General features: G+C 37.2%; 1 protein-coding gene and 1 non-coding gene across 9 annotated transcripts in view; one reads left to right on the top strand and one right to left on the bottom strand.

The window, feature by feature from the left end:
* Positions 1-5843: 5843 nt before the first annotated feature.
* Trnas-uga lies at positions 5844-5917 on the bottom strand. The gene has a single exon. It is a non-coding gene; the product is annotated as a tRNA-Ser (tRNA).
* Positions 5918-6329: 412 nt separating this feature from the next.
* Positions 6330-11928, top strand: part of LOC124600613 (E3 ubiquitin-protein ligase sina-like) — a 39762-nt gene continuing 34163 nt past the window's right edge. Inside the window, exons 1-3 of one of the 8 annotated variants that reach the window (XM_047136180.1) lie at positions 6396-6622; positions 6727-6806; positions 9878-9964. Coding sequence is in view for 1 of the 8 variants with exons in the window: in XM_047136176.1 (XP_046992132.1) it covers positions 8450-8527 (78 nt within the window). In the remaining 7 variants the exon portion in view is untranslated. The other 7 variants (XM_047136184.1, XM_047136183.1, XM_047136179.1 and 4 more) reach the window with 7 other exon arrangements.

Below are 11928 nucleotides of genomic sequence, written 5' to 3'. Positions count from 1 at the left end.
CTTCACAGTGCAGCCCAGATCCAAAATTTGCCACTACTTTCCATTAAAAGTAATGTTACACTTATTATGAATATTCTTTACTTTTGCCAAGCATGAGTCACAAGAAATTTTGTGTCCATCATCACAGAAAGAATTAACAGCTTCAACAAAATCTCTCAAGACTGATGGCGTAATAACAACTCTGATTTTACTGTTGCCCAACTTTAAGACTTCTTTGACTTGAATTTCTTGAGTATGTTTACTTTGTACAAGAGTGTCATACTAACGGGAAGAAATTTCATATTACCGCAATTAAAGAGCAGTCAAAGCTATGTAAATAAAAAAGACTGACACCTATGTAGTGACTGGTTCTTGATGTACTTTGTCCCGTTCACCATATCATTACTATTTGTATTCACAAAGAAACTTTTCGCACTTCACGATTATTCATTCATTCATTACAAGTAAACAAATGTAATAGGGCGATATATATATATATATATATATATATATATATATATATATATATATATATATATATATATATATATATATATATATATATATAAAGGCGAGATTTTAAAAAGGTAAAATAACATTAAGTTTTAATTTATTGGTGAGATGTACTAGAGAGCTAGTTTGAAATGACCTCTTTTTGCTGAACAACTTGTAATATGTATTCTTAGCTGGTAATCCATTTCACTTTCACCCAGGCTCAATATTTCTACGTAAAAGAATATGATATTCCTTTATGTTACATGATAATATTTATCATTTGTAATATTAACGTACCACTAGAGAAAAATGCACCAACGTACCTGTAATACACTATATGTCGTCTTCAGACCCGGTATAGCTGTAAGGCAGGAGACGCCACACATTTACCGAACTATTTTCCAGTATAAAACAAACTTCACAACAGTCAACGATCATTAACGCGCGACAAAAAGGTAAAATGGCCGTCAGTGCAACGCTTATAAACGCTTGTGGCGCTTCCTGTGGACGTGTATGGAATCTATGTTGCGCGTGCATCGGCTGTACAGCCTTCCAGGAAAATTACAGTTTATTTCAAGCTTGGGAAAATTATTTTAATTCAAGCTAAATTTTTACAGCTTGATGTAAACTGTGTAACAGCTTGATTTTTCAATTTTGAATTTTCAACTGAACCTAAACTCAATATCCACCTTGAAATAAGCTGTGTAAAGGTTGATTTTTCAATCTTTAATTTTCAACTGAACATAAGCTCAATATCCACCTTGAAATAAGGTTGAGTGCTAGCTGGGACAGTCTTCAAAATTTGCTTGTACTCCTTCACTTGATCCTTCTAACGCAATTTCTGTAGCGGTCTGTACTTAAAATGATAGGCACATCTTTGTCCCATAATAGTTTTGCACGAAGTCTAGCAATCTGCACATTCTGAAACGTCACACGCTTTTGCAAGACACAAATAACTTCACTTAATCTAACAACTTCATCGGCAAAGCAGGTCTGTGTTGACGAGTCAGGTGAAACTGGCACTGATATATGGGTAGTTGAACTGGCTGCTTTTGTGCCATAGGACTGTTTTTCAGCTTTATACGGATTGTCAAAGTTCTGTGGCAGTTTTCTCTTCGTCAGTTGAGGTGGCTAATCTGAGATGTCAAACACGGTGAGTACTGCACTCCACAGAAGTTTATTATTGTCTCCATTCATGAACTGGTTTGGTTCGTAGTGTAGCAAACAAAACATAACGTTATTATAAAGGTCAACAGGGTATTTTTTCATAAGATCTTCTCGTCTGATATTCACTAGCCATTTTCTGCTCCTAAAACGAAGCATTAATCATTAATGCACATGTAGTTTGCAAGCGAATCCTGACGATACCGTTTAGTAACATGATGGTGTATACCTCTCAGGGTCCTTAGGAAACCTAAAACAAAAAGATGTGGTGTCTTCTTGTTGTTGTTCTTATTGTTGTTGCTGCAATTTATTGCGCTACAGACGCTACCGTTTGTAAAAACCGTTCTACAAACCAAAATAAGCAACTACTATTCGCTTTCACGACCGTGCCGAACTGAACAGTTTTACTTACGGGTCTCTTGGCGCACTGCTGGCACAATAGGCAACAAAATTGACGCGAAGTGTCGCGACTGTCATGTTAGATTCTAGTAACACTCGCAACTTCTGGAATTACAAGAACAGCAACCTATGTTTGATTTTCTGCAGCAATGTGTGTGTGTGTTTGTGTGTGGACAATATTTGCAAACTAATGATATATTCCACAATCTTCAAAGATTGTTTTGATGAATAAATACATAAACATAATATATGTACCTCCTCAGGGGACACCGCCTTAACGTAGCACTGTCCATGCGGGTGAGGAGGTTTGTGTGCTCTGGATCCAGACGGCTATGCTGGTGGTGGCGTAGCTACCAGCAGGGCCACCCATGCTGGACAGGCTAATGGGGAGGAGTCAGACGAAGTGTGTCCCACAATGACCTATCTCCTGTCTCCTGTCCAATCCTATCCTAAGCCTATCCCTTTCCCTTACCATTCTTAACATCCTACAACACTACAACACAGGGCAGGGAGGGCTCTAGAGACATGGCGAAGCCAGTCTGCCTAAGGGAGTAAACCCAATACAAATCACCTATTGCCTTGCAGTTAGTAGGAGGTCTACAAAGGCTAAGGATGCTGCCCTGAACATGTAGCCAGCTACCCTGCAAGCTGTAAGGGGCAAGCCCCCAAACGGTTGGGAGGAAGATTAACAGTCTCACCCTGTAAAACATCAATTGTTGCGAATGCTAGCAAAGGAATAAGCCGGAGAGATATTTCGATGACGACCCCAGCAAACAAAAAAAGAGATATGTACATAGGAATATGGAATGTGCGGAACCTATACCAAGCTGGAGCCTTATGTCAGCTGCTAATCCAAGTAAACAACTACAGTATAAAAATATTGACTCTCCAGGAAGGGGAGTGACATAATGGATGCAGGAAATTTCACTATCTTCTATAGTGGTTGGAAGATGATTACCTTTGGAACAGGTTATGTGGTGGCTAAAGAACTGAAACATGTGGTGATGTGCTTCCAACCAATCAATGAATGGATCTCCATTTAAGATTAAGGGGAAAATTTTTCAACATTACAATGATAAATGTACGTACATACACCCACAGAGGAGGCAGATGAACAACTAAAGGATGACTTTTACAACAAGGTAGAACAACTGTATGATCAGTCTCCCAAACACGATGTCAAGATATTAATAGGAGATCTGAATGCAAAAATAGGAAGAGGCCTTTCACCCACCATAGGAAGACATGGCCTCCTTGAAATATCAAATGACAATGGACTTAGGGCTGTAGATTCTGCTATAAGCAAAAACATTACTGTCAGCAGTACATGTTTCCCACACAAAAAAAATACACAAAGAAACATGGATTTCACCAGATGGACAAACCAGAAATCAGATAGACCATATAGGGATTGATCGGAGACATCGATCAAACATAATGGATATTAGGAGCCAACGTGGAGATGACTGCAATTCAGACCACCATCTAATGAGAATTAAATATAAACAAAGGATCTCATTATTGAGTAAACAAAAAGGATACAAAAAAAGAGGTTTGACATTAAGATACTGAAGTTAGAAGAAATACAGAGAGCATATCAGGCAATAATAGAAGAGGGGATTAAGAATGAGACTGACACATCAAATGAACATACAGGGGTAATGTGGAGACAATGTAAGACTGCAATCCTTGAGGCAACTGGAGAGGTTTTAGGACATGAATGGGCTCAAAGGAAGGAAGATTGGTTAGACAAAGAATGTATGAGGAGAACTGAGGAACATAATATAGCACGAATGAAATTATTGCAGAGAAGAACTCGAGAAAATCTGAATGAATACAATGAAAAGCGCCGTGTAGCGAAGAGGGTCTGCAGACAGAAAAAAAGAGCACTAGAAAAAAAACTGGAAAAATTGAACAGCTAGGAGAAGAGAAGGAAAGTCGTGAAATTTACCAAAAGGTTAAAGAAGGAAGGACCAGGTTCCAAGCCACAACAAATATGTGTAGGAACAAAGAAGGGGATTTGATACGGGAGAGTAATAAAGCACTTGACAGGTGGGCAGAATACTTCCAAGAGTTACAGAATCCAGAATTAGAAGGGTTAGAACCAGAGGAACTGGTGGAACTAACTTACTATGGACCACAGGTTTTAACACCAGAACCTACACTGGGGAAAGTGATGCAAGCCATTAAGACCTTAAAAAACAATAAGACGCCTGGAGAAGATCAGATCCAGGGCGAACTTCTCAAATATGGTGGGGAAAGCGCTGTGGAAAACAATTCATAAAATAATACTGAATATCTGGCAAGAGGAGAGCATGCCAAAGGAGTGGAAAACAGCTATAATGTTCCCCATACGTAAAAAAGGAGATAAATTAAACTGCCAAAACTATTGAGGAATCTCCCTACTAAATACTACATATAAAGTTTTCTCTAAGATTCCTAACCAACAGGCTTACTCCATACGTGGAAGAGAGAGTTTGAGACTATCAGAGTGGCTTTAAAAAAAATAGTTCAACAACTGACCAGATATTCACATTGCGCATACTACTTAAAAAATGTTACGAACATCAAATTAACATACACCAGCTTTATATCGACTTTAAACAAGCCTATGATAGTATCTCAAGAGTGGCACTGCGGAATGTAATGGAAGAGGCTGGAATACCTAAGAACCTCATTAAACTTTCTATGATGACCCTCAGCGGAACCAAATGTAAAGTAAAAATACAGGGCAAAATCTCCAGAGAAGTGGAAGTGAAGAAAGAACTTAGATAGGGTGACAATAACTCCTCATTGCTATTTAACCTTTGCCTAGAAAAAGTCATAAGTCAGATAGAGTTAAATAAAGGAGGGACCTTCTTAAATCGTTCACTACAGTACCTAGCCTACGCTGACGATGTGGCATTACTCGCACGAAACACTGCTGTGCTAGGTGAAGCCTATCAACGACTGGAGAATGGTGCAAGGGAACTTGTCCTGACAGTCAATGTCGAAAAGACCAAGTATATGGCAATGACCAACCAACAAAACCTACCAAATCTCAGGATAGCCGACAGGGAGTTTGAAAGAGTGAGAGCCTTCAAGTACCTAGGGTCGACTATCACTGAGACAAATTACCCATGCTTAGGAGTTCGCATCTATCACGAAAATCCTAAATCCTCATTTACAAAACAAATATAAGACCAGTTGTTATTTATGGTGTCGAAACGTGTACCATGACTATAAATGAGGAAAGGATCCTTAGCATATGGGAGAGAAAGGTACTACGTAAAATATATGGCCCAATATATGATCAAGAAGGTTGGTGGATTCGTACAAATGCAGAACTACAACACCTTTTTGAAGAATCTGACATTGTCACTACCATTAAAATAAGAAAACTGCGGTGGGCAGGGCACATGGTCAGAATGGAAGAAGACAGAACATGTAAGAGGATTTTTGATGGCGAGGCTGGAGGTAGACGCCCCAGAAAGAGATGGGTGGTTAGAGTTGAAGAAGACATGAAAAAGCTGGGTGTCAGAGGATGGAAAGCCATGGATTGGATAGAATGGCAGGATATTGTGATGCAAGCCAAGGCCCTTCAAGGGCTGTAGAGCCGAGGAGTAAGTGAGTAATATATGTAACCAAAAAAGCGTGTCCGTAACCTTCGTGATTTGTGAGACCAAGCATCGTATTAATTGTGGATTATATGCGGGAAAAAGCTCCCGATAGTAATGTGGCAGCTGTTTTAAATGTATCCAGAATGAGATTTTCACTCTGCAGCGGAGTGTGCGCTGATATGAAACTTCCTGGCAGATTAAAACTGTGTGCCCGACCGAGACTCGAACTCGGGACCTTTGCCTTTCACGGGCAAGTGCTCTACCATCTGAGCTACCGAGCACGACTTAGAGCACCTTTGCAAAGGTCCCGAGTTCGAGTCTCGGTCGGGCACACAGTTTTAATCTGCCAGGAAGTTTCTGTTTTAAATGTGTTTGTGACCCCTGATTTATCTCTGTGCTAAATCTATTTTTCCTTGTATTTAACATTTGTCACAGCTCTAATGTCATAACCGGCACTAGAATATTCATACCCATCCATATGATTTCAAAAGACATCATATTGAAAGCTGCGCAAATATACAGAATATGTGGTGTCCTGTATGAAAGGCAGCTCACAATGCCACTACGGAAAGCCAAAAGTTGTGGCGCCACATTACATGCGTGTATGAACCCAGCTTAACAGCGTCCCCAACTAAGTTTTTAATTTTTCACACTTGGTCAAAAACTTCTCGAATTTTTTCAGTGCTTCGAATTTGACTGTGCTGTTGTGGTAATAAATTTCGACACGTATTTTGGAAGTACGTGGTATTCGATGTATGCATTGGTCAAACTGCGAAAGCCGGGACGTGACAACTTAATTTGTTGTCAAGGGTATTTGTAATTGTTGAAATATGCATCAGTGCTCTCATAAAAGAAATTCTTGAGGGTAACAGAAGAAACGAAGGCACAATGCTCTGATGATACTTCAAAGATTGAAGTATGCGAATCAGTTTCAGAAAGATAAGAGCGCGAAGCCACTACGTCATTTAATATCTGGGAGTAGCTTGGTAAATAGTAAATACGAAACGTATGGTATTATTACGCGGAAACAAATTTATAACATTTATGTTTGCGTTTCGTAGAACCATTCAGTGTGTTAATCTGCTTTCAGGAGACAGCCTGATAGTCGCAATTCCGACTACTTGAATCGGATCTTGGTATGAGGGTCCGGTGCTAAGCTGGAAATATTCGGTATGATATTTAGTCGTAGTGATATAACGTATGTTGCTGACATCTACCTGTGACATTTTTGATAACCGGACATGCATTGAGTCTCACAGACAACACAGATGCAGTATCTAGAAGCCGTTTAAGTTTATGATAGTTGCCGTTAGTTTCCACGATTTGGATTCCGATCCATACTTCTTTTATGTTGTAAAACAGAAGCTGCATCCTTTATTTGTTAGTTACTCAGACGACATTTAGTGCAACGTCGAGTCACACACACAAAGTGCCGATTATTTAACTGTAAAATTGAAGTAAATAAATGATTTTTGTCTTTTCCGTAATAGAGAGTGTATTATTTGCGTTAACAGATATTTTACACTATTGTATGAAGTCCCATGTATTTCCTATGCTTTCAAAATTCTGCTACTAAAGTAATGATCTACTAAATATACCCATAGCATTTTTGCTAAACAATTGAGGTACTTTCTTTTGTTTGTTCTTATCACATAGATAGCCATCATCACATTTAAGGTATAGTGATGATGTGTATGGGCAGAAGTTCCTTGATTCAGTGTAATTATGTGCCTTTTCGATTACCACTGGGGGATTCCATTGTCACGGGTGGGACAGTTGCACTACGTTTTTCAACAGTCAGACGTTGATATAACATAAAGTATAAACAGAAATAAAGTAAAGATTGACTGGTTGCCTTACAAATAATTGTTTTACCTTCCCTTTAAATCTGAATGTCAGAAGTTTACAAATTGAGCTGTTATTCATCTTTAAAACTTTGTCACGGGTGGGACAGCAAATAGACGTAGCATTGAACAACCACCAACATTTTAGAAGAATTCTGTGATTTATGCACTTATTTTCTTCTGAAAATATTGAATTCACATTAATAAAACAATTCTCTATATGACATAATATCAATAAATATTTGATTAGCAATACTTACTTACAATAATTGCAATCAAAGACTGTCACGGGTGGGACAAGGAATTGTCATGGGCGGTACTCATGTGAAGTACAATCTGTTTTTTTTTTTTTTATTTTTTTTTTATTTAAACAGATTTTATTATGTCAGTTAGCTATGAATCAGTAGGTAACATATACTTAGAGGGCACTTTAATAACTTTGTAGAACATTTTTGTTGCTTATAAATAATATAAATTTTGGTATAGTATTAGTTTACAGTTCTGAGTACTTAATTATTTCACTTGAAGAATGTACCACTTCGAAAAAATATACACTTGGCCTCTCACCCACTTTCGAAAATGTCTAAATTGCCAGGAAACTCATAATATAAGGTGTCCCTAACATGTTTGACATTTGGATTTGGGAGAATAGCAATAACTTGTTTAAACTCTATGTGGGATACATCCTGCTCGTCAGCTTTAAATACCTTTGCTGAGTCCCCAACAGATCGCATACACATAATCTGTATTTCCCCATTGTCTTCTACACGTCTCTGTGCAATTGCAGCATATCTGTATGTAGTAGATTTCTTTCTTGCAGTTTGGAACTCAACTAAAATAAATGTTCCTGGCATGATTTGTTCCGCAGCTGGCTCTGAACCTGTAACTTCTTGGAAATTGGGTGTCAACAGGATATCACGATATGATTCCTCATCACTCATCTCAGAATCTGTGTAGATTAGTGAATATATGTTGGGTGAAAGTGGAAAAACCTCCACTTTCTCTAAATCTGATTTTAGGAAAGTTCTACCACATACTGGATTACAGGTATTGTAACCGTTGAAGTAATGCTTGCTGTGAATATCTTTTTATTTTTTTAACAGCTTTCCAGCATCCATCCAGAAGGTCTCTGTTTTCGTCAATATGATATTTTGTCAGAAGAAGAAAGTTTATTCCAGAAACAGATGATTTGGCACAGTCTAAAAATTCCTGTGCATTGCTGACTACGACTTTTCTTTGCTTAACTTTATTCCAAACAGCCCTTTTTGTTACAGCTCCAATGCCATCCACTGCACCTTTCCCATGTGCTGTTGGAAAGAAAAACCATTCTCCAGACACTCCAAAGTGTTGTATCATGTAGCAGAGGTTAGAAATGGTGAATTTGTTCTTAAATTGACCTGCGCAACCATCAGAAAAAATTTGTATCGAGGTCAAATTGGGAAGCTCTTGTTTCAGCTTACTTATTATAATCTTCAAACATGTATAAACTGAATACTTGTCATGGCACAGTTCTTCGCTCACAATTTCAAATGACTGTAGCCCTGTTTTCATCCAAACACAAATAGTGACCACTGTAATCTGTGTATGACTCCAGTGGGCACTTTGTATTTCATCTTGTGCCAGTGCTACATAGTTTTCTACAAAATCTATTTGCAATATCACTTCATCATCACTAACTGATGCTTTCACAGTCTTGAGAGCTCGAGATTGCATCCTTTTGACAAAGAAGTGCTCCTTGAATGTTTTTAGTTGAGACTGAAGTTCAGAGAGAGCTTCACAAAGTGTTCCAGTGGTAATAGTCTGTTTAGGGTGACACTCGTGTTCGGTCCATTTTCTCTAAGATATTATGTCACACAAATCAAACTTTCATCTATTAATGTGTGAAAATTCATGATGCATTTCTTGCATTGACTTGTCACTCATATTTCACTTTCTACATCACAGCAAACAAGATTCATAAGGTGAGTGTGAGTAGCTATTTCTTTGTGAATGGCTTCAATGATGAAGTTGAAGTTAGCATGATATCTGCACACACATACATTGTGAGGCATTTGAGACGTTAGAACAACATTTTTAGGCCGCAACTCGTAGAATTTTGAAATCTTGATGTCAATATCTGGATTGTCTTGCTTAAAAAGAAAAAAATGCTTCCTTAACTGTCATACTCATGTGACGTTTCTGCAAGCTTACTCTTTTCCCAGTTTCATGGTCTACAATAGACTTTACATCCTTTATACCAGGTGTCTGCCTGCTGATTTCATCATTTGTGAAAAATTTTTGTATTTTGAGCAGATTATCATCTGTAAGTTTACGAGATGTTTTCTTCACTACTTTACTACCTTTTTAGGTAAGGTTTCATTTACAAGCTTTTTTTATTACTGCTGATTTTTTTTTGAGGGGCTTGAGGGAAGCACCTTCTTTACCCGAGAAACAGCTTTGCCAAGGGACTGAGGACGTTTATATGATCCTAACTGGGAAATACAGGTCTCAGACTGATCTTCAATTAATACTGATTTTAGTTTGACTGTACTTTCTTTTTCTTTCAGCTTCCTTCTTTCGATATTCCAATAAAGATTTTTCGCTGGAGGGTACCTTCATCTTCATATTTTCCTTTCTTCTTTTATCCCGCTCTCTTTCTTTTTCTTTATGGTCATTGTACTTGCTGGTATTTTTCTTCAGTTTTTCTCGAAGTTTTCTCATATGCTCTGCTGATGTTGTTTTCCCCATTTTCTGAATAAACAGTAAGTTTTTATTTAGTTTAACCCATCAAAGCACTTGTTATATCAACCAATTTAACTTAACAATAACAAGAAGTGTTAAATGGTTTAGATTTGAGTAACATCCAAAAAACTGTCATGGGTGGGACACAATTTCTTTTAACATTTATAAATGATCGTTCACAACTTAGAAGATGCCTTAGGGCTCATTGGATGTTTTTATTTATTTTTCTTACTTCTAACCTAAAATATATAGAATTCCTATAATTGCTGAGTTAAGTTAAACTTTTTCATGTTTTTTGTCACGGGTGGGACACTAAATACATAGTAACTTTTGTGAATTAGCTGCATACTTAATAACTTACCTTTCTTTAAAAACTGAAGTTTGTCAGAAAGATAAGATTCTGCTCATGAAATTTAACAATTAAAACATCAACAATCGCTGCAACCCAAATTTAAACAGCTGCCAACACAAAAAGTAAACCTTTTGTTTTTCATCCTCATCTGTAGAATCGCCAACTTTGTTTAACTATATTTCCTCAGCTAATTATGTAATTTTTATCATTTTTTCAGGACAGTAAAATTCAACTTTTGTAGATTCGAAAAACTATAACATTGTTAAACTTGGGATTTTTTCAAAAAATAAGCCTCAGGCTCAGTTTGGCATGGAATGACCCCAGTGCTAAGGCCACCATCATCAAAGAAATGATATCTAAACCATTATAAAAAGTGAAAAGGAAATGCAAATGTTGTGGAGATGAAAATTTGCATGTTGTCACTGGTTTGTGATAGTGTCCCCAACACCCTTCATTATCTTGGTTGTGGTACATTTATCTGTACTGTTCAAGGTCTAGGTTGGATTGTAAGATTGCGGTTTAGTTGTGAGTTGGCAAAGACAGTTAATGTAAATAGAAAATGAAGGCTAATATTTGCTCCTTGTTTAACATATTTTAGAATAAATAAATGAAATGATGAGGTAAATTCAGGAAAGTTGTACTGCAAAACAGCCAGATTTTAGAAATATTGTGTGTGTGTGTTATGAACTTTATCATACATCAGGTTCTTCCAGTGCAACTTTAGTTTTGTTTCCCAATCATGTTTGCGGTCTTGATGCCTTAACTGCACATGGTTATTTTCATCATTCATACCAAGAAAGAGGTATCCAGGATTATATGGGAATATAAGGAATTGTACAGGGATTCAATGATAAATTAGAAAAATAATAAATAATAATGAAATAATAAAATATCATTGTGGCAAGGTAGGTTTGTAGTTTAACAAATTGAGAAGTATCATGCATAATTCTGTGTGTTTCAATTTTTCTCGCAGAACATCTCAACTTTTTTCTCAACTATACTTATGTCTTTTAATGTATGTAATGCTCTGCTTTATTTAATAAGAGCATTGAAAAATCAAACTGCAGTACTGATCGTCATAGAAATAAGTAATATTAGCAATCTCAAAGTTGATGACACAAAAAGTGAAATACGGAACAGAAATACGGAAGAAAAACTAAGCAAAGACAGTAGAGAGGAACCTAGTAACAAAAGAGACTGTGTGACCAGATCAGTATGAAAACACTTTGACAGTCGCAGTTTTTCTCCAATAGGTGGGCAGGTGTGTCAATAACTTGCAGATTACATGTTACTGTTTGTGTTTTGGCTACCTTCTTGTATCAGCAATCATTGATGCATGCATTTTGATCATGGCTAGTGAAGTATTGTGTTATAT

Source organism: Schistocerca americana, chromosome 1 (assembly GCF_021461395.2).
Source record: "Schistocerca americana isolate TAMUIC-IGC-003095 chromosome 1, iqSchAmer2.1, whole genome shotgun sequence".
Lineage (NCBI taxonomy): Eukaryota > Metazoa > Arthropoda > Insecta > Orthoptera > Acrididae > Schistocerca > Schistocerca americana.
Note: the sequence above shows the minus strand (reverse complement) of the source record. Positions and strands in the feature narration are given on the sequence as shown.